This window comes from Manacus candei, unplaced genomic scaffold (assembly GCF_025592945.1).
Source record: "Manacus candei isolate 608988 ecotype Guabito, Panama unplaced genomic scaffold, ASM2559294v1 h1tg000014l, whole genome shotgun sequence".
Classification (NCBI taxonomy): domain Eukaryota; kingdom Metazoa; phylum Chordata; class Aves; order Passeriformes; family Pipridae; genus Manacus; species Manacus candei.
Genome location: NW_026138062.1, coordinates 52,840,698 through 52,863,475, shown reverse-complemented (window position 1 = coordinate 52,863,475; position 22,778 = coordinate 52,840,698). Strand labels below are relative to the sequence as shown.

The following is a 22,778-nucleotide window of genomic DNA, read 5'->3' as shown; positions in this document are numbered from 1 at the left end:
TTTCAACAGCTGTGGATGAATTCAGGAAATTGCTACTGATTAGCTTTATGAGCATCTTTCTGCTTTCTAAAACAAGCTTCCACTTGTGCAGATGATGAAGTGGATTTATTCCAAAACGATCTCACATGGTAGAAAATTCTGCCAATATACGGATGTTGCAAACAAAAACGGTCTCAAGTTAGGAAATTTTGCTTGAGTTAATTTACTACGAAGCAACACAAATATTTTATCGATGATTCAGGTTCTGGGGAAAGAAAAAGAATGCAAACCACTAGACAAAAATATTCATGTACATTTTTTTTTCCTCTCCTCCGCTCCCAAATTTCAGTTTCTTTTATCTTCACATGAGGTACACTCTGTTAGAATTTACCCAGCGAGCCAACAGGCAGCACAGAAGTTGAGGCAATGTGCATAACACTTGGGCCAAACCAAGTAATATGACGTCTACCATTCACTGCCCAGTGCTTCCAGTTGTCCTGGACACAGGGATTCCAGTTGTCCTGTTCTTCATTTTTCCCTGCTCAAGCATGAGAAGTGACCACTGATTGCAGTTCTTTCAGAGGCAAACTTTCTTCAATTCCTTGTGTGTGGAGTGTTCCCACCTTAACGGCTGCAGATTGCTCCTTAAATATGTCATGGGAGGAGGTGCTGTGCACTACTCTCAGTAAGGTTAGAGTGTGCAATGATTTTTTTCCACTGTTGCTCGGTTTGCATCTGGGCAGGCTGGAATCATTTCTGGCTGGCACACAGTACATCATGATCTCCCCATTCAAAAGGGCTAGAAGCACTGTGTTATATCCATGCAAATATGCTTTGTAGTGTGCATGATACCCAAAGATCTGTTAGTATTGGGTTCTTGACCAGGTTGAGATAAATTCCTCCCACTTTCTCCTACCAACTCATCATCCTCTCTAAGAGTTTACGTACATGAAAACTGCCTGTGAGCTGATTCACTGTACAGAAGAAGAAGAAACACGTCTGTGTCAAGGAGTTACATCAGTGAACTTGAGAGGATGAAGCCTGCTGAGTGCAAGGAGCTATTTTTTCAGCAGAATTTCTCATTCTCTATTGTTGGTACTTTTCATTCTAGTAACGGAAATTTTCAAGACTTTATACATCACTAAAAGAATACACTACTGTCACCAATCTTACACCGCCTATAAATTTTTTTCATGGAAGACTCCATGACCCAGAGGACATGATGCGCAGTTGCATCATGATCTCGGCTTATCTTCATCCAAAAAGCTTTTGCGAAAAGGTGGACGGGGAGACTGTGAGCAAACTAAAGCTAATGCAAAAAGGGAGAGGGAGGGAAAGGGAAAAGGAAGAAAGTTTAACTGCTATCAAGCCAGAATTAGATTTCTGAAGATCTGAGAAAAATAATGACAAGAGGTATGAAACCCTGGTGGAGAGTCAGAAGACAGCAATCCAGCAACACAGAGATAAGATGGCATCAAGGAAAATGGAAAGCTGACAATTCCCACACCAGTTTGATGACCACCTGGGCAGTAGAACCTGTCCCAAACCAGAGTCTTTTCACATGTTATTCATACCTGTGTTCTGTAAGCACTGTTCAATCCATAAGTTCTGTTTATTCAGGTGTGCCAACGGGTGACTAGGCCCTGGCCTGAGGTTTAGCTAATCAAACAGACCATGAAAAACTCTGGGCATGACACAAGCAACTCTGAACATTACAAATAACAGAGTGAGATGCTGGTAACAGTTACGGACAGCACTGTGAGCAACAGCTGGACTTCACAAGTGGAGAAGGGGGAGTTACACAGTAACTTCACAGGTAATTAGAACGGAACAGTAGGGACTCTTTTGGGAGTGGAAACCTGCAAGGCCAGCAGCACCTAAGTATTTATACCAATAATAGCATGTAAAGCTGAGGTAACTTAGGAAATGGTAGAAGAAATATGTATGGGGGTACAGATGTAGAAAATCTGGGACCAACAGGGAAAAGGCATCTAGGGACAAGTTATTTCTTTGAGATATGAAGGGCAAAGAAAGGGAGAGGTCAGGGTGGATGGTGGAAGCATGGGAAAAAAAATCAAGAAAAGGTAAAGGGACCAGTTGTATACAAGCAAGCTGCTTATCTGACTAAGCCTTGTATCCCATAGCTGCAGGCTACTCAATCTTTTTATTAACCTTATTTCTACCAAATTTCTGCATGATTCTGGGGAGAGGATGAGGGCAGAGTGAGAGGGGGAGAGCACTGCAAGTCACAGGATTTGTATACATGGATGTTTTCATTAGCAAACTTCAATCTTGATTTGTTGGAAAGGAAGAGAAGGATTGGGCTATCTGTGTTCCTATTTATGGGAATGATGTTTGTGTAATGTGGGTGACAAGCAGTGAAGACATCAATCTCTGTGTGGTCTGTGTGGCTGATGAGGTTAAGTGTTGTGTGTGTATCTGCACCTTTGCAATAGTATTCTGCTTGGGTTTCGGCTGGACTTACAAAAAGGAACAGCATCAGCCACAGTTATCAGTCCGAGACACAAGATACTTCCTGGGTCTTAGATTGCACCAGATTTGTCTCTAGTAGAAGAAATCTCTGTCATCACAGGATTCAGCTGCTCCTTAGCATTGTTTGTCCTCAAGTTGTGTATATTCTGCTAGCAGGGTCTCAGTGCACACTAAAAGACATCCAAATAAAAATGATCCTGTGGAAGTCACATAAAGAAAATTCACCTCACATGTCACTGTCCTTCAAAATTGAGATGACCCTCAAGGGAATAAGAAATTAAGGATCTGAATTTGGGAGCTTGTGAGGCTAGAGTCATGGGCAGTAAAGCTGAAATTAAGCCTTCAAACTGTCTTCCTGACGCTTACAGAGGCCTGGAAGAAATATTGCCAGTTCTGATGTTGACGGGGTAGAAAACACTCTACTGCAGGGGAACAGATCATTCAAAGCCAATTAGCACAGCCAATATTTAAACTGATGACACTTCTTCCCTAATTGAAATTAGGACAAAGAGTTGGTTTTGTTGATGTTTAAATTAGGGGCTGCACTAGTTCAGCCAGGACCGAACACAGATGGTTCAGTTCTGAGATTTCCATGATGGACAACATGCAACAGTCGATAACGTGACTCATCTTTCCACAAGCAATCATGGTTTTCAAGAAGCAATCCTGGGAAGTGAACAGAAAGCCTATTGATTTTCAGTAATGGATGCTTATTGTGTTCCTTTTGTGTTTTACAGCTTCTTAGGCACCTCACTGAAACCAAAGGGTTTTTTTTTTTATTTGGATGAGTAGATTCTCAGGAATCAACAAGGGGAAAACTCCTAAGCATCAGCTTATCCTGGGCTACTTAGTTCATCTATCATTACTGATAGAAGTAAAATTAAAACCCTGGTTATGCTACCTGAGAGGGAAGGGCTCATGTTTGGATCCCAACTCATAGGAAAGGGTATTTGAGTGCTGGTATGGATATAGAAATTGTTGTAGGGGAAAGTCTGCAAACCTCTATTGTATAGTTCTTGGAACTCGATACATACCTTTGGTCAGACTGAAATCCCAAGGGCACAATTAATTACTGACAAAGTTTTTATCCAAAAATAAGTTACTGAGTTAGTGCTTAACATTCATCTGTAGTTTCAAATTGATTCATTATTCAAATGAAAAATAACTTTTTAAAAACATTTAGAAAAGGAATTAAAAACAATGTCTGTAACAGTCTCATATAATGAAATCTACAGTTTTGCTTGATATTTTAATGCATAATAAATTATGTCATGCGTTCTAGTTTCCAAACAACCTCGCCATCATGGATAATTGTTCTTGAATGCTTACCACAGTAGCTTTATGCAGTGAAGACATATACCAACAGGAATAATTGTTGATCATGTGCTGGAAGGGTGACCCATTCTTAAGTTTCTTTTTTTTGTATATATTCGACAAAGGTTTTCAAAATTAATTATGACATTTGCATTTCTTATGATCTGATTTTCTAAAACATATCCCCGTGGGTTTGATTTTTCAAACACTGTATCTCAGTGCACTCAGGCCCTGGGGGAACGCTGTGTGGCAGATGCTTTTGAAAAATCAGTCACATGTTTAAGTACACGAGGAATTTTTTCTTAACATTGCTAAAGAGAGCAATATCTCACTGGATTTTGGTGAGATTTTTCACTCCTTAAATGCTGGTAAGTTTCTCAAAATCTTCCTCAAAGTAAGATCTGCCGTTTCTGAAAATTCTACCTCCAACATCTGGCATGAAACTTTGTATGACAGACTTTTGGAGATAAGGACCTGTTCAGTCAGCCTAACATACTTAGTACTACCAACAACTATACCTATACCAATTTTTAAAAAACTGTAACAAAGGTTAGCACAAAATCAGGATCTAAAGAGCTCTGAAATAAGCAGTATTCAGAAGACAGGTCATTAACATCAGTAAGAATTTACTTCACATTCCAAGTAGTTTTCTTCCTATAAAGTTATTTCTTATTATTAATAAAATGGTATCTTCTACAAGCCTGATAATAAAGCAGGATTCAGTGGTGTTAGGCATCAAACAGAATTAAAAGACTGTTACTGCCCCAAATACGTTGTCAATTAACTGAAGGTAATATTTATAAAAGCGGAGATCAGAGCACATGAAGATTTTAAGTTTCACTTACACCTACACTCAGAACACAGCAGAATATTTGGCAGATAAAAGCAAATCTGACAGTGCTATGTAGTGTCGTATAAACGTATGACACGCCCCAGCATTTTATTGCCTGATACAGCAAGACTTTTTATTCATATCAGATTGAAGTTCAATGGTTTTCTCTTTCACTTTATCTTCATGTTCTTTTAAAAACCTGGGGGAAAGAAACAATGCTTTAGAGAAAAAAGTCAATAATACTCATAAGAGATCAAACAAAAAACATTTTCCCAAGCCTATAGAATTGTCCAGAGAATAACAGAAAATGATAGAATGTTGCAAACTAACAAACAAACAGAAAAGTACAATTACGGTGGCTCCATCACAAAACTGCCTTTGTTCATTTAGTTAGAAAAATTTAGTTAGTGCTGATTGTTAGCATTTATTGTATGTTATGGAGACTCAAAACAGTGACTTCTGTTTGTTATTTCTGAGGCTGGAACAAAACAAAACCGTATCTAGCTACCTACACATTTATGAATTACCTGACACTTTCACAAAATTTCACTGATTTCAGCAACAATATTAAAGATCTGCTAACTCATTATCAGTGTCTATTTCTGTAAGTAGTTCAGAGGGTACATATTTTCCTGTATTTTTACCTCTAGCCTTTATATAACTTCAAAAATCCATTTCTCCCTATCTCCCAGTCCCCAGGCAGACAGCAGAATTCGAGCTGTAATGAGCAGAGGGAAGAAAGAAGCATATCCAATGTCCTGCTGCAAGGAGTCAGCAGCATCCATTTTCAAGTATATTTCTCCAAACCTTCAAGACATTCTTGCAAGACCTATCACAACATCCTAGGCCCTCAGCTTTCCTAGCAACAATTCAAGTGTTTCTGGATCTATACAGAGCTTCGCTAGCCTAACATAGGACTCTTTATGCACCTGAGCAACTACTCAGTCAGAGCAACAGGGTCAGGCTACAGATCAGTTTAAAAGGAACAAATATTTCATCACTCGAAGTTCCTATAAAACTAACTTAACCAAGAGAATTCACTCTGTCATCAATGATGGGGAAGTCAGGTATGTAAAGAACTCATAGACTGTGTGTTTCTTCTTACCTAGCTAAGTGAAGCACAGACTTTTCCACATTGTACCCAGAACATGCACTGCATTCATAGAAAATTAAATTGTAATCCTACAATCAAACAGAAAGACCATTTCAATTACTTTTGCAAATATCTCACTCCAGTTTTAAAAAAAGCAATGTAGATAAACTGAAATATGCAAATAAAGAAACAGAAATAGATCATCAGAAAAATTATGATTTAACTCTAGAGCTAACAGTAAAGAGTAACAAAAGAAGTCCAACCATTGGTCACAAACAACTATATGATTCTCTTAGCAGATATTTGTTCTATACAGTAGCTTTAGCTATAAGAGCTGAAACACAAACATGCCTTGTAAGGTACTGAAGTCTTGAGAGGTTTCCTTGTGACAATCAAGCAACTAGTACATCACCGAGTGCTGGACAAAGCAGGAGAAAAGAATTCAAATAACTTCTGTTTCATCTTTTTGTATATGTGAATTTTTTCTGCACCTACTTTTGCAGTCAGCCTGCACCTTTGGTTTTGCAACCCCTGGGAGCTTTGCAATTAGGAACAGAAGATAAATGATCAAGTCTTGGAGAGATTCTCTGCACTTCAGCTGAAGTCTTATCACCATAAATGCAAATGCAAGAGTTTACATGCACAAAAGCCTGACCTGGCAGTTGTGACTGCAAAGAAGTTTGAAAGGGAATGACAGATAATCCTCCAAAATAGACATCTGTCTACCTCCACAACATACTACATTACAGCTCACCTACACTGCCTCTATGGTTTTAGAACACGTCCTTTTACCCATCCAGATTTCAAGGTTCTAGTCACTTTCCACTTTTCTATGTGTCTTCTTGCTATTTATGGTAGTAGCTTAAAATTCAGATAAATAAGTCAGTACCTTAGGAAATTACAATCACATCTGCAAATTTTCATTTGTTTGTTATAAACTGTGGCTACTGCATTAGTACTTATTTAAGCACTCTTCATAAGACACTTACAATTCAGTTTTCAAAGGTTCCCATTAAAATAACCAGGTATTCCAGTTGTGGTTTGGGCTTTTTTACATGTATACACCATGCTTCAAAATTCACACAACTTCTGTAAATTTTTGTTGTCTTCACAAAATTTCAGAGACAAAAAGTGGGGAAAAGAAACGTCATAAATATGGTAGTTTATTTTAGCATCATTAACAAAGGGCTTCGGTGTTAACAAATGTTAGTTTTGTATACGTTGCCAATGGTTGTATTGTTTGTTCTAGTGAAAAACAGGATTGAACCACTCACAGTAATTTCTGGATGGCCACATAAGCACAGAAGAGCAGAGAAGGAAGAAATCAGGCAATGTTAGTGTTAGATAGCTATTTTTTTTTAACCAGCGTTCTGTATAACATTTACAATTATGTAACCCTATGATTCTCTTGCTTTTCTTAGAAAAGGTTTAAGATAAAATTTGACTGGGTCAAATTTCTTGCTAGCTATGCAAACAGAAGTTTGAAATAAAATTTACACTCTCCTCTTTCTGCTCAGCTGATCAGAACTCTAATAGAAAACCACAGCTACTTTATGTCAGTCAAGCAGAGAGTGATACTACTGTGACATCTTCTCCACATACAACAGAATGTCACTGGAGGAGAACTCCCAGTGATGACATCGTTTATGCTGGTACGAATCTAAACGGAAAGATAGCAACTTAAACTCAATTGATAATAATGGCTTAATTCTGTCTGTCTGGCAAAAGGTTTTCTCTGAAAGGGGAGACAGCCTGGAAATGCAAAGTGTCATTCCTTTGACTCAAAGAGGAAACTTTAATTGATAGCATACCCAAGGAGCACAAGTAGCCAAGAAATGCCATCCATCTCCATCCAAGAACTAGCTATTGAACCTTGGAGACCAGTGCCAATTACTTCATTTTAAAAACTTACCTATAAATCAGCAGACATCTAAAGAACAGGTAGGAAAATTAATTATTACTAAAGGGAGTTGGGTGATTTCTGTCCTGTAAAGTAATACCACTCTGAGAATAGCTCCCTCATTAGCAGTATTTATATAACAATGCCATTGACAGGTTGACAAAGAAGACACTGTAGGAACACACAGAAACAGTGCTCATCCCATGAAGCACATATAGTCTGCAGTCAAGGCAGACAAAGGCATTACTATCTTATTTTATAGTTAAGGAAGAGTGACAGAGAAGGATTTATTGACCTGCTTAAGATCTCTCAGGAAACGTGCAGTGCCAAAATAAAATCATTCTGAATACAAGCATGCCTGGACAGCACCTTTATCATAAAGCATTTTATTTTAATTATTGTCAGTGGCTACACTAATCCATTAAAATAGAACATCAGCTGTTCCTGGATGCTCACAATATGTCTGAATACTCTATGTATTGTGCTTATATGATCTCTTGATCAAGCTAAGCTAAACAGAAATTTGTTAAATGGAGTTTTCTTTCTGGATCCTCTGCTGAAAAAGTCAAATGGACTTCCATGATCCCTATGGTCATTCTATTCCCTTTTCTCAAGGTGTAACACACACTGCAACTACCAGTTTTCTCAAATGACGAGGACTCTCTTCAGGCTGCCATTCTTCCTTTTAATAACAAACCATGCCGCCTGCCTTGCAAAGGAGTTATGTGAATTTGTAGTACACTGACTTACAAGGTGTTGGACAGAAGCAAAACAAGGGTTAACACAGCTGGGCTGGAATGGCCTCTGAAAGTACACATTCCTTTCCGACTACAGGAAAAGCTAGGTAAAACCAAACCCATCCTGTGAGATATTGAAACAGTTCTTAGAACTGCTGGACTTCAGGGTCAACAGGCTAATCTGTTTCTTTGTCTGCACAAGAACAGGTTGTTTTCACCAAATATGGCTGTATTTGTATCATCTCAGCATCTAGTCCGGTGTATTTTGGATCATGTGTGAGTAATCACTGTAGGTGATTATTCACAAAGTAAGTAACTCAGTTGCATTCACAAATAGAGACAGTGGTATGTGGTTTCATAGGAATTACATGGTCATTTAGCAAGAATTAATATTTCATTAAAATTCATGGTTATTATTAGCTCAGCAGGCAAATTATTATAATTTAATTATATCTATGCTGCTTTTCAACTAATCCATTGTCATTAATCATTCCTTAACTACCTCAGGCAGCACATTCACACATTCAAATGAGTCATTCAGATCCATTCATTTGATTATAACCATCTTATTTGACAACTTTCTTTGTTTTACTTATGCAAAACATTTTATTTTTTTGCATGACATGTTAGAATTAATAGCCTGGTGGGCTGTGAATTCTATATACTAGAATGATTCATCTCTGTTTTAACTAGTACAGTTTTTTTAGAGAGTGAGATGACATGTAAGACACCTACTCTCTGTCCATTTAGCATTTATGTGTCACTTGTTTTTTCACAGAAGGATTCAATGTTACACTCTGGAGTCCCTTCCAGCCTCCAGGGTCTCAAAGCTATTGGCATATCCATGCATAAAAGAAAATAAAGCTGATTTCCTACAGGGACAATCTTTGAGGGATAAAGTTCAAGACTGATATTTCTCTCCTATTAAAACAAAATAATAGATACAAACCTGAATATGGAGGTATGATTTCAAAAGGCTGTATGAATAACCAGATTAAGATAAAAAGAGATCTGGCCTTAATTCTTTCAGTTACAGAGAGGTGCCTAGCAGCAATCTTTCCTGGAAGAAAAATTCAGCTGCATTTCAAATTTTGAAAATACCCTTTTTGATTACTAGCAAGCAGAGCTGTAAATCTATTTTCAAAGGAGAAACAAGTAAATATGTGAAATCCAGCACATTGTTTAATGTAGGTATATTCCTATCAATTCAGTTAATTTTTCAGGAATATTGTAATGACTTATTATTAAATAAATGAATATTCTGCAGGCATTGGTGTTCAAACTATATGCACTGCATAGAAAGAGTCAAAAGAAAATTTGATAGGCATGGCACACAGGAATATAAACAAGTATCTGGTATTTGCAGTCTCTTTAATGCTTAAATTATGCCCATGGATAACCAGTGCTGTGGTAGATGCAGACTGCTAACTCATTTTATCTCCTTGACGGAAAGTAACTAAAAGTAAACATGTTTTCTACTCCTACCACAGGAGTAACAGATGGTCTCTGTGGTTTTACAGAAGGTAGGAGGGAGAAAAGGTCCCCAAATTATCTCTCTGTTAAGAATCCATCCACAGAGAAAAGGAAGAAAAAAAGAGAGAGAAAAAAGGAAGGGAAGAAACAAAAGAGAGACAAAAAGAGAAGAGACACAGGAGAGAGACAGTTAGAGTGAATTCTTAGATTTCTTTTTTCTCCAGTCATTTTTGGTGTTGTTTTTTTTTTGGTTGGTTGGTTTGGTTTTGAGGTGTTTTCTTTTAATCTACACAGTGTTATAACTACTATAATTATCAACAATTACATCACTGAGAGATGAATTGATGAGGGTGATGAGGTTCCTAATCCTTAAAAATACTTGTCTGATCAAAATTAATCTGTGTTTCTATGAATTTAGATACATTGAGACTCCATTTTAAAACCTTCACCTTCAAGCTTTGTAAGGAGTTCCCTAAGTACAGGGAACCTTACCTTAGCAAGATGCTCTCCCATTCCCATAGGGACCTCACGTTCCTTTTCATTATCAGTTTTATTACCCAACAAAAGGACAGGCACATCCTCCCCAGTTGCCTCCTGCAGAACAAAGAACAAATATCAACTGAATGAGGCACTGTATTCAAAAATCACAGATCAAGAGGATAAAAACTAACAAATGTCACGCTATGACAAGACATTTAAGACTTAACACATGAGCCAGGTAAGTGGCACTTTACTTACAAACACATCAGGAGTTAAAGTTGGATAAAAGACATGAAAAAGACAGAATGCTTAGATTACACTAACTTGGCATTTTTTTAATAACAGCACAGAAGCTCGTTAGACTCTATATTAAAATGGGAGAGAGAAAACCACCATGCTACACAGGCTCAGACATTGTGTGTTTATTGCCATTGCTTTTCTAATTACATGGCCAAGAAAAATAATGACAACACCTGGGTACAATTATGCCAAATGAATTACATGAAATAGTGGAGAAATACACAGAATAGGCCCCCAAAAATACATAGAAGAGACAGAAATCAAAATTCATTCTGAAAAGGGTTATAATTATCACAGTGAGTGCCTTCATAAAGTGGGCTGAATGCTACAGCAGTAAATGGACTTGGCCGTATGTCCAACTTAGCAACAGTTTGCAGCAAACAAAATTAGTCAGTAAAGAAGAGTGAACTATTACAGCTTGGAAAAAGGTTTTAACCACAATATTCAATCTTTCTGAATCAAAATCTAAAAAGCTCTTCTAGCTTTTACCATTCTGAATTAAAAGTCACTGATTTATTAAGATCATATATTTAATAAGGGGCTGCTCTTATCAAATGCATGCTAACATTACTTAAGTGAGACTACTCATGTGGAATAACTATGCCTGTTTGGAAACATTTGAATGACTGAGTCCTAATTTGAACTCACAAAGCCAGCTCTTGGTCTTTATGGAAAACAGAGTATTATATTAGAGCACATGCCCAATAAAATCGGGATAAATGATCTTTACATATCAATTTGTCCCTTACTTTTTCAGTGAGCGAACAGGAAGTCACACTTTGTTCTCACTATGACTCAGCCCTTTATAGCAGCAGCCTGAGTTTTATTTTTTGTTCTGGCCACAAGTAAATTCAGCTGCTTACACTCTTAGTATGTTTTAATTTTTAGTTTCCTCAAGTCACTCAGTGGCATGGTCTAGGATTTTATTTTCATGTGGCTGAAAGAATGATTCCCAGGAAACTGAACCATCTATCGTGACAGTTTCATAGCACTAATGTAGTACTTTGTAGCACTTCAAACTGTCTTTTTAAGTTTATGGTTTATGTTCACAATATAGTCAATCTCCCATGAGCTACATGGTTTGACTTGGCTGTCAGACTGCTAGTGATGATCAATGATAATCAGATCACCATCACTGATCCAAAGCACCTCTCAACACTAGCAGTGATCCAATGGGAGTCATGAGCTAAATTACCTTTATGAGAAATCAGAGGATTCCATGCTGGGATTTCCCCACACCCATATCTGAAGTCCTTAAAAGCCTGTAACTATGATTCTTTTTCACAGATAGAGATTAAAAACACCTTCAGTGGTAACTGTGCAGACCAAACTCATTAGCAAAAATGTACTTGTGACAACACATGAAACATGTTGCTCTCTGTGTTTTGCCCTGCTAAGAGCCCTTGTTCAGAAGAAGGTAGAGAATAATGACACTCGAGTTTAGATTTAACGTTATGTCATGTTACCTCAATGCTTATCAGCCACTGCCTGACAGCTGTGAATGTGTCTTTTGCTGTTATATCATACATCACAATGACACCATCAGCTTTTCTGAAAAACTGCTTGGTAATACTTCGGTACCTACAAGTAAAAACGTGTTTATAGCTCTCTTCAACAAAAGCGGCAATCTGACACAGAAAAATTTATAGTAATTCCCCCCTCTCCCCTCCATCTCCCAAAGGAATATGTTGCCATACAGTTTCTTCTAATCATCACCTTAGTAAAGGTTAAAGCCCTCTTAACATGGTTCACCTATGTATTCAAAAATTCCATAAACTAGACAAGAGAGAAGCTGTAATACTGATCTTCACTGCAGATCCTGTTTGAAAGGTGAAGCTTATTATAAATCATAGTAAGCAATCCCATTCTTCTTGAAGCACCAGACCCCACAAATTACTACAAAGACAAATAATTTGCTTAAAAAGAAAAGGCTTTTTAAAAACAAACTGTTTGGAAAAGTTCCCCCTGCTTTCTTTAATTGATTCTGGGTTAAGCTGGAAAACCAGTTGCATATCTCATCTTCTCCCACCCTCTTTTGTTTTAAGATTGGAGGAGAAATTTCCCATTCATTAAATGCTCTTTAGTAACAGAAAATTACACAACAGGTGAGGAGATGGGGAAAGAAATTGCCACTGAAAACTTAAAGAAATTTGGAGTTCTTTGACTACAATGGGATTGTTTTGGTAAAAAAAAAACCTCTTTGTTATCCGTTAAGGCATTTTCTGTCATATAAATAATTCTAGGTGTATTTTAAAATCAGTCTTCCTCCTAAAGAAATTGTGCAGTGTTAAACTTTTAAGAGTTCAAACAAGAATCTCTTTTACAGATTGGCAGTTTTTCAATGGACTTAGCAGCAAATCAGCACACTGTTGATGCAAGGGAAGGATTTAAACTGAATCCACTGGCTCTATTAGGAATTTGTTCCTCTCCTGAGAAGCAGGATTAGGTCCATGCTTACTAATCTTCAAATAGACGATTCAAGGAAGCAAAACCTTGAAATGTATACTGGTTTTGACTGGGATAGAGGTAATTTCATCACACAGTCTTCATTTCGAACAATGAGTTTCGTAACTTTCACCCCTCCAATTTTCTCCTCCATCCCATTGGATGGGGGAGTGGAGGAACAGCTACACAGCTTAGCTGACTACTAGGGTTAAACCACAACAGAATGTTTCTCACCGTTCCTGGCCAGCAGTGTCCCAGAGCTGCAGCGCTACTTGGGTATTATCTACTGTGACAGTTTTCACGTTGTAATCCACACCTGCAACAGAAGTGCAAAGTAAGTTGTCTCCTTATATGCCGTTTGATCTCTGAAAAATGGATCCAGCAAATAGTAAATATACCAGAAAGGTTACAAGATAGATATTACATTAAGAATTATTTCTATAGCCTCCAACTATCAGAGGACAACAAGAGCTTTTATTTGTCTGAAGTTCTTCAGTAATAAAATAATGAATGTTAATAGCATAGTTCAGTTTTGTGAAAGCTGTAAGGTAAGTCAATTCCCAAATCAGAGAACATGAGCCAAGGGGCCATTTGACAGTCCACACCAGCCCAAGCCATTTGGCCTGGAATTCATGCTGTATAACTTCAGTTGTATGACATTTGTTAGTTTAGTCAGAGGTAGACACATAAGTACCTTCTGCAATTAGTGGAAAAACACAACACACAGCACAGGGGACAATGGAACCTGGGAGAAATGCTGAAGATAAATGGACAGAACACGTGGAGAACCCCCTACCTACCCTGTTCAGAACATAGAAGATGAGCTCACTACAGTTACATGAGTCCCCTAATTAAGGGGCTAAATGGAAGTGAGATAAAAATTAATTTATCTAAATTTTTACATTAATCCTCTCCCAGTTTCCCTAACCTGTGAAGATATAAGTGTCTTCTGGATATTTATAATAATAATTAGAGTCTTAAATGTCAATCAGTCACTACCTCCTCCTAATGACAATCTGCATTTTCTTGTATCACAATGTATGTATCACAAAATCACAGAATCATTGAATAATTAAAGTTGGAAGGGATCTCAGTAGGGCATCAACCATTTCTTTGGGGCCATTTTCTACATCAGTGGGATTTTTGCCACTGGCAGTACTGAAAAAGCATCTACGTCAGCATTCCTTCAACAGACAATTACAAAATCTGGATGGAGGACATATCCATTGCTTATATCTCAAGGGAAGAAATTTGAACTGTTCTGTAGGAATTCAATGACAACACTCTTCTCCAGGTTGTTCACTTGACTTCTCAACTGCTTGTATCTTGCCAGCCATAGTCCACACCTATGAAACTCACTGATGTGAACATTAAAAATCAAAGCTATGACAAATACTTTCTTGCCATTTTCTTTGCAAGAACCCTGGATGACCAGCCAACATATGAAAAAGGTCAGACTCATTCCTTTTCTTCTGGAAAATTTGCACACACTGTGTAAGACCTCAGAGTCTAGAGAAGTGTATTAGCCACTTACAAAACAACATGGATAGGACATAGCATATAGGTCTATAGGATATATGAATAGACAATTGCATGTAGGTGTCTAAGCTCCCATTCCACTTAATAAAGATGTAGTCAATGAAAACCTAGAAGTCTAGGAAATTACTAAGCTCACCTTGAAGTAGGCATCAAGGGTCAGGTTAATTGGTGCCTAGGCTCTTCTTTCTGACTGGATTAATTTGGAGAGGATGGCAGGGTAGAATTCAATTGTTTGCTCACAGGCACCTAGTGCTATCTGAGATGTTCTCTGGTAATCAATATATCTGTTTCAATATGGCAGAACACCCAGGAGACCTGCTCTCTTCCAAAGAAGTATGAGGACAGGATATCCATTTCAGAATAGTGAGATCTATAAGGAAATTCCAGCTTCACTGAAATCAGTAGGATTTTTGTGATTTATTTCAGTGCTGCCAGGATTTCACATCTCCATCAATTATCTGCTTCACAGCTTAGGAGAACTCATTTTGCATGTCCTACTTATACAATATCTGTATGCTTCTGTTTTATAACACAGGGCCTAATCTCAGTAGAAGCCGCTAAGTACTGTTGGAACAAAAATAATAATAGGAATAATGTTTCTTAAACTTACCTACAGTAGCAGCTGTACCTGGGAAAAAACGATCTTCACAAAATCTTCTTAAGAATGAAGTCTTTCCCACACTCGAATTGCCCACAAAAATAATCTTGAATAAGTGCTCTGGGACAGAGTTTATTCTCTCCTCCTTCAAGTAAGAGCAAAAATTAGTCCCAAACTGTTCTATAAATTTTGTTGCCTCTCCAATTTAAGGCTGAGATGAGAAAAAGAATAGTTTAAATCCTATCATGTTCTCCATTACTCATGAAGCAATATTCTGTTCCTTAAAATAACTCAGCATTTCAGATGTTTGCTATGCATCATTCCAGATCATTTGAAGTGCAGTGATTTGCACTGAGCTCTGGAAGTATACTGAATATGAACCTTTGCATGACACTGCATTGAAAAATGAATGAAACTGCCAAAATTCATGTTCATGGCCACAAATCAAAATTTATAAAGCTTCACACAGCTCTGCTCAGTAGCTTCACCCTGTACCAATGAGACAGAGGAAGCAGCACATCTTCATCTACATAACAGAAGCAAAGTCATAATTTTTTGGCTTATGCCACCAGATTCTTCTCTCTGCTACTACCATAGAGCCAAGAGCTTCCATCCAATTACTGCATTTCTGCATCTGTTGAACATTACAGGCAGAAACAGGGGGGAAAGAGAGAGACAGAGAGAGAATTAGACCAGTTAATCTGGCTGTAAACATTCAGCTATGTTTCTGTCATTTCATTTTTTAAGTAGAAGGAACAACGATTTGTTCTGCTTATCCAGGTCCTGTTTACTGCAGGCTAAGCTAAGTGAATGCTGGAGAGAATATTTATATCCTCTGTCAAGTAGGTCATTATTGCTTTGTATGTAGATCAGGAGTTGCTTAGGGAAGAACACTGTAGCACCAGCTGGTTTGCAGGGGGTGCCCTAGCAGGTCTCTTCTATTTTATGTAAAGGTGAAGGAAAAGGGAGTTTGAAAGTTTGTTTGCAATGTTGCAAAAGGGGAGCAAGATCATGATGGTATTGGCATTAGTATGTTGAGTTGGGGGCTGTGAGGAGGGAAAGGAGGGAGGGAAAGGCCCTCTGCCAGTCATTTGAGGTGCAGAACTCTCAAGACTGCTGCCTTCATGAAGACATAAGAACTGAATTCACTGCCCAACAGTCCTTTGAATGAGACACTGAAGTCTGGACTTGGAAGTGTATTCTACAAATATACTGAAGTCTTGCAGAAAGAAGAAACAGAGAGATGCGCTTATTGGGGAAAAAACCCAAACAACAAAACCTCAAGCTGCTGTCTTCCTTAGTATGAAAAAAATAAAATCATTCACTGCTGGAAATTTCGGGGACAAAAGTACATGCCTCTTTCATGAGCTGGGCTAATAGCCCATTACAATTATACAGAGGTTTCTTATCCTCCTTTTCTATTAAAATCCCAAACCCCACTGCAACTGTATGCTACTAGTAGTACACATACATTTATATAAAGCACATTTTCAGTTCTGCTGAAAAACATTCCCAGCTTATTAGACTGTGTGCTCTGGGAAATTAAAAAAAGTTAACATACAATCATCAGCTTGGCAGCATTTTCACAGCGCTTCTGAGAACAATAACTAAATATATGGACTACATGACCTGTAATACCTTGTCCCTAGTGGTCATACACACCTCAGTAGCACTAAGACTCAAAGACACCAAAGGCCTTCAGCTCAACTCCCAGCATAAGTCATTTTTCACTGAGATGTATCAATTCCACTGATGAAAATAACTTTAATAATCAAACTTGATTATAAACATGCATCTGAACACTATACTAAGGTATAAGCTACTTCACAGTCTGCTTTAACAAAGTCCTGATGGCAAAATGGAATAGCAGTAGATTGAAATTTAGTTTAGTTTACAATGCAGTCTGAAAAAGTCTTCCCTAGATGGGTCTTTTGAGCGGTCCTTATCTAAACAGTAGTCAGGTCAAGTAACACACCTAGCTTTTGTGCAATTTAACACAAATGTGGAAGATGACAGGTATAAACCCAGTGGTTCATATGCCATATTGAAATAACAGAGGGGAGAGGAATTGCATCTCAGGCAGAGGTTTTGGACAGAACATTTTGCTTTAATTTCCATTATGGTTCCTTCAGGTGTTTTCCCAATCACATTTCTGCTAATGCTAACTGCCACTTCATCTGTATAGCCACTCAGAAAAATGTTCTATCTGATTGTCAACTCCCAGATTAAATGGCAGTTGTTGGACAGTACATGGCTGGTGCAGACATTGGTTCACCTGTAAAATACAGTGGGTCATAAAGGATTAGGAGTTAAATTACTGCGAATATATGGTGAATAGGAAGGCTTAATACCAGCAGCTAGGAGCCTGAGTTCTGTATAGTAAGCAACAAGATCATGGAATGAAGTAGTACAAAGCCATTATACACAAGTGTTGCCCCCTTTGCACAAGTATTTCTAGATCCTACACTCCTTTGTACTGCACAGCTTTTGGGCAGCAAAATGTAAGCGAAGAGAAAGACTGGCTGCAGAAGACAGTCTAGTTGACATGTGGCCCTGAGACTCACAACTCATAACTCATGATGCACAGAGTAGCGAGTTACCTTTTTCTGAAGCTTTCTTCAGCTCCAGTTAAGCATTACATGCAGAGCTGACCTGAAAACACCTACTAAATGAATATCACTTCTTCTAGCTCAGGCATGCTGTCGGGAGAGGGAATAAGTGTGCAAGGACTGTATGGAACAAGATCGCTTTTGATGTCTAAATCTCATATTCAGAAAGTGGTGAACCCAGGAGCCATCATTTGGGAAACACGAAGTTGTATGAGAAATTCATCTGACTGAAAATGCAGCACGTATGGAAGGAGACAATGCACTACTCACATCAAACAGCAGCAGTCAGACACTTACACAGCACAGAGACTGCCCTAAGCAATGAAATGCCATCAACTGAATAGTCCTTGGCAGGCCAAGAGAACCATGCACATACTTCAGTGCCACATGGACAGAGCTTACCAGAAAGGAGTATGCTGCTGTATTGTTGGGGATTTTTTTAAAACTAAATTTAAAAAACAAACAAACAAACAAAACAAGCAAAAAACCAATCCAAACTAAAGGCTGGGCTAAATCACTGGCACTTCATAGACAGAAAACAAACAAGGAATTCCCAGTTCTAAGTAACCTTTGGAAATTAACTTCATGTTTACCCTCACCACGTTTCTTTAGAAACTGAAATAAAATGTTTTCAACAACCAGGTGTGAGAAATTTTATGGTTTCTTCTCTCCACTCCCTGCTTGCTGTCAACCGTTTATGGGAAAAAAAATATAATAAGAAACAAGATCTAGTTCCTACCCAGCTGAGAGGATGTGCTTTCAAAGGGCATGACTGCTGAAACAGAGGAGGCAAGACAGGTTTGCCCTAGCTGCACAGGATGAGGTACCTAACATTTGCTGTCCTGAAGTCCAATGATGCCATCCTTTGAAAATCTGATACGAAATAAGTCATACAGCAAGCAAAAAGCATTCATTGAATTAAATAATTTCAAAAGATGAAGCTCTCTTCTGTACCCTAGACTTTTTATTAAAAGGTACCACTTAGAAGTTATTATATAACTATGGCATAATTCTACCATAATTTTTAAGATATGCTTGCTTCTTCTGAAAGAACTATATAATTATGACCAAGTAAACCTCTTTTTCCTATACTTTAATCTTTTTAATACGTGCTTCAAGAATCTAAAAATGAGTAATACCTAACAATGATACTAAAATTAGAAAACAAACACAGCTAGCTCTGAAGCAATAGCAGTGCAAGCAGAACTTTAAACTCATAAGAAATGTTCCTTCCAGCATATTGTTGTAAGGATTATTACAGCATTGTGAATTCATTGCTAACATGCATATACAAGCTAGAGCTGAAAAAAATATTGGATTTCTACTCACTAATTAAGTCCTTTCAAAAAATAATTAAAAAGTAATGATATTTCTCTCATTATTTCTCAGATAATGTAACAGCTACCAAAACTGACTCAAAAGTATCAGAATTTGAGAAATACCACTTCGTAGCAAAAAAAGCCAAAAAAAGAACCCAAACGATTTTTCAGAAAAAGTCTTACTTCTTTTTTAAGGCCATTGCTACCTTTCAGCAGATATTCTTGTATCATCTATTACAAGCCTTAACTTTGCTTTTCCTAAACAGGCCTTCAGACATAAGTCTATGCACACACTGTCTGCAGTTACCGCCTTCAACATTTATCTGCAGTACATTTCCATCTCCCACTGGCTTATTTTGTCATGCTTCAACTTAAAAACAGAAGACTAAATAATTTCAGATTCTAAGAATAACACGTTAGCCTTCAACACCATTTCATGCTTTCCAAGGTTCTTTAGAATAGAAAAGAACAGGACAGTTCCAGTCAGATGGGACCTACAGCGATCATCTAGTCCAGTTGCTTGACCACTTCAGGGCTGACCAAAAGTTAAAGCCTGTTACTAAGAGCATTATCCAAATGCTTCTTATCCACTGACAGGCTTGCAGCATGGACCACTTCCCTAGGAAGCCTGTTCCAGCATCTGATCACACTCTCAGTAAAGAAACGTTTCCTAACATCAAGTCTGAGCCTCCCCTGAGGCAGCTTTGAACCATTCCCATACACCCTATCACCGGATCCCAGGGAGAAGGCATCAGCACCTCCCTCTCCACTTCCCCTTCTCAGGGAGCTGCAGAGAGCAAAGGGGTTGCCCCTCAGTTTCCATTTCTCCAAACTAGACAAGCCCAGAGTCCTCAGTTTCTCCTCACAGCACATGCCTTCTAGCCCTGTCACCAGCTTTGCTGTCCTCCTCTGGATGCATTCAAGGACCTTCACATCCTCCTTAAATCATAGGGCCTAGAAGTTCACACTATACTCAAGGTGAGGTTCCCTTTGTCCTCTTACATTTGACAGCGTTTCCTTCCCTACAGGCTGCTCTCTAGAACATGAAGGCGAGTGTTCCATTGACTGCTCTGTGTTTTTCTTATGCACTTCCATCTCAGAAGTACTGTCATCTTCCCCAGTCCATCTGTTCAGCTGCTTATCAACCAGCCTGTCAAGAAGCTGGGGTAGGTGATCTTCTTCAATTGATATTATTCTTTGGAGACGTGATGTTTTAGACATTCCTCCAGTGATTCCAGCATCAGGCTCTTCAGAGAGAACTCCATTCAGTCCAGCAGAATCCCTTCTCTTTGAGTTACTGAAAATATCATCTTCTTCAGATAAATGGCTAGACAGAGAAAAAAAGAAAGTACACCACAAAAACATATTGGAGCTGGTTCCTACTGCTTTATTCTAGTGTAACTGAATTTAATCTCCCATGTTTTTTACTACTCACAGCAAGCATAGTAGATTCAGTCCAATCTCTACTGAAGCAGAATTAGACATGAGATTAACCTCAGTTCTAATCTCATGGAATAGCTGAAGTATCTCTACTGTGATTTTCTCATTTGTCACTCCCCACCTCCATTCCTGAGGAATAATACAACCTCCCAACCCAGATCCTTCCTATGTGCAACCTAATTCTGTCTTTAACAGGTAGGAGGGACATGGGTTTGTTTAACATGGATTAAAAAAAAAGCTAAGTGGGGATTCAACAGAAGGAAGAGTGTAGATAAAATATATCCAGAGTCTTCTCAGGTGTGTGCAATGACCACAGATGCAAGCTGCAATAAAAGAAACGCCAACCTGATACATGGAACAAAATTTCTTCAACAGACTGCTGCAGCAAAGGGACAGGTGCTCAACGTGGCTATGGAACTTCCACCCAGGTGTTCAAAAACTCAAATGAACAATGTCCTGAACAACCTTAACTAGCTAAGGAGTTAGACCTGCTTGAGGAGATAGTACTGGAGACATCAGAGGTCCTTCCTACCTAAATTTTAGCATGATTTTTTATGCCATAACTGCTTCTGCCAATGATGCTCCACTTCTCAGTACTGAACATACTAAACTGTACCTCTGAAAGCTTTCCCTCCTTAGAGTTCATGACCCAGTGCCTTCAGGGTCACTGTCTTAGCTACTATTTCAAAGTGAAATACTAAGACTTTCTAGCTCCTCTCATCTCAAAGGAAGTGCTAATGTTTCACTGAGATTACCATCTTGTTCCTGTTGATTTCAAGTTTACAACCACACAGTCGAGAATCAAATTCTTTCTGTTTAACTAGCTGCACATCTCATACTTTACAACAGGACTGACATTCTCTGTAGTGACAGGAGATGGACTCTTTCAAGAAGTTACCAAGGAAACCATACTCATCATACATGGGGTAATGGGACAGCTTTTGTGCCTCCCAGCATATAGTCATCCACAATGGAAAAATCCCTTGCCTTTGCAGTTTTATGTGAAAACTTGTCACTTTATTTTCAAATTTCTTAATGAGCACAGCAATCTTATAGACACTTTAGAAATGCATGCTTTGAGAAGTCCAAAGGTATCAGAAAGAAAACATTCCTCATCTTCTTTCTATAAGCCTCGCCATACTCAAATAGGGAACACATGAAAAAAAAGTTTTTACCTGTTAGGCAGCATCTTCCCCTCTATGTATTTCCCAATGACAGACCCTGATCTTTGCTTCCAGCTGGCTTTTGGAACACTTGCTTTGCGTTTCTGCAGAAATACAGAATACTTCTTACTAATTTACTCTTGTTCATTGTAGTTAACTGCCCTCATTCCTAATGCTTAAATAGTGCAATGCATATGAAAGAAAAAAATGTAAAAAAAATCCTATAGGTATAAGTGCTTCAGAATCCTGACTGATAAAAAATCACAACAGGGAAACTCCAGATCCTTCAAGAATTCATCTGCTTTGTTAACTGAGTGGATGACAATAAAACAGCATAATGTCATGAAAAAAAGTCAATAGATACATTTTTTTACACCAGCAGCTCTTGTAGGACTAAGAACACAAACAACTGTAAACTAAATGACCTTAGTCTCCTTACACCAAGATTCTTCTGGAAATTCTTAGAGGCCCATTCTCTGCTGCTGTTTAAAAAGTTAATATGATCTGCTCTTACTCAGTACCAATAGGTATTCACATACTGATTCAGGTACTCAGTTATTGTACTGTTGTATAAACTTTTCAGAATATTAGCTACCCTTGACTAAACAGATTAACACAATTTAGTTGTTAAATTTTTAGATTATTTCATCCCCTCATGATTGCATTCTTAGTTTCTTCTAAAGCACATTCATCTCTCTCCAGATAGCTCCAACTTTATAATTTTGAACACGTAGCTCTTAAAATTGTTCAGCAAATTTAAAAATCTTTTTTTCAAGTGAGAATAAAAGATAATACAAATTGAAAATGGAGCAAGATTTAAGTAGCACAAAAGTCTGTCTCTGGCACAGCCTTCTGATCCCCTTTTGAGGCTGTTCTGATATGTGTTTGCTCAACACTGGGTTTGAAAATAATGGTTACCTGTAAAAATATGTCACGTTCATCTCTGAGATGTTTGTTCATCTCTCTGTAAAGAAAACAAAAGAAACACTGAGGCCAAGTTTTAGAACTGCTGACCCTAATGAGTAGCCACTACAGCCTGAGTGAGCAGAAACAGCCTCTGTTGT

General features: G+C 38.1%; 1 protein-coding gene across 3 annotated transcripts in view; it reads right to left on the bottom strand.

Moving 5' to 3' along the window:
- Window positions 1-3,844: 3,844 nt before the first annotated feature.
- CRACR2A (calcium release activated channel regulator 2A) overlaps window positions 3,845-22,778 on the bottom strand; it is a 54,863-nt gene continuing 35,929 nt past the window's right edge. For 2 of the 3 annotated variants that reach the window (XM_051780745.1, XM_051780743.1), the window contains 9 exons: window positions 22,633-22,678; window positions 21,727-21,818; window positions 20,114-20,438; window positions 15,196-15,328; window positions 13,281-13,362; window positions 12,068-12,182; window positions 10,314-10,415; window positions 5,724-5,800; window positions 3,845-4,817 (listed from right to left, as the gene is read on the bottom strand). In XM_051780745.1, the coding sequence (XP_051636705.1) occupies window positions 4,727-4,817; window positions 5,724-5,800; window positions 10,314-10,415; window positions 12,068-12,182; window positions 13,281-13,362; window positions 15,196-15,328; window positions 20,114-20,438; window positions 21,727-21,818; window positions 22,633-22,678 (1,063 nt within the window). In that variant the 3' untranslated portion in view covers window positions 3,845-4,726. The remainder of the gene's footprint in view (window positions 4,818-5,723; window positions 5,801-10,313; window positions 10,416-12,067; window positions 12,183-13,280; window positions 13,363-15,195; window positions 15,329-20,113; window positions 20,439-21,726; window positions 21,819-22,632; window positions 22,679-22,778) is intronic. The other variant, XR_007903394.1, reaches the window with a different exon arrangement.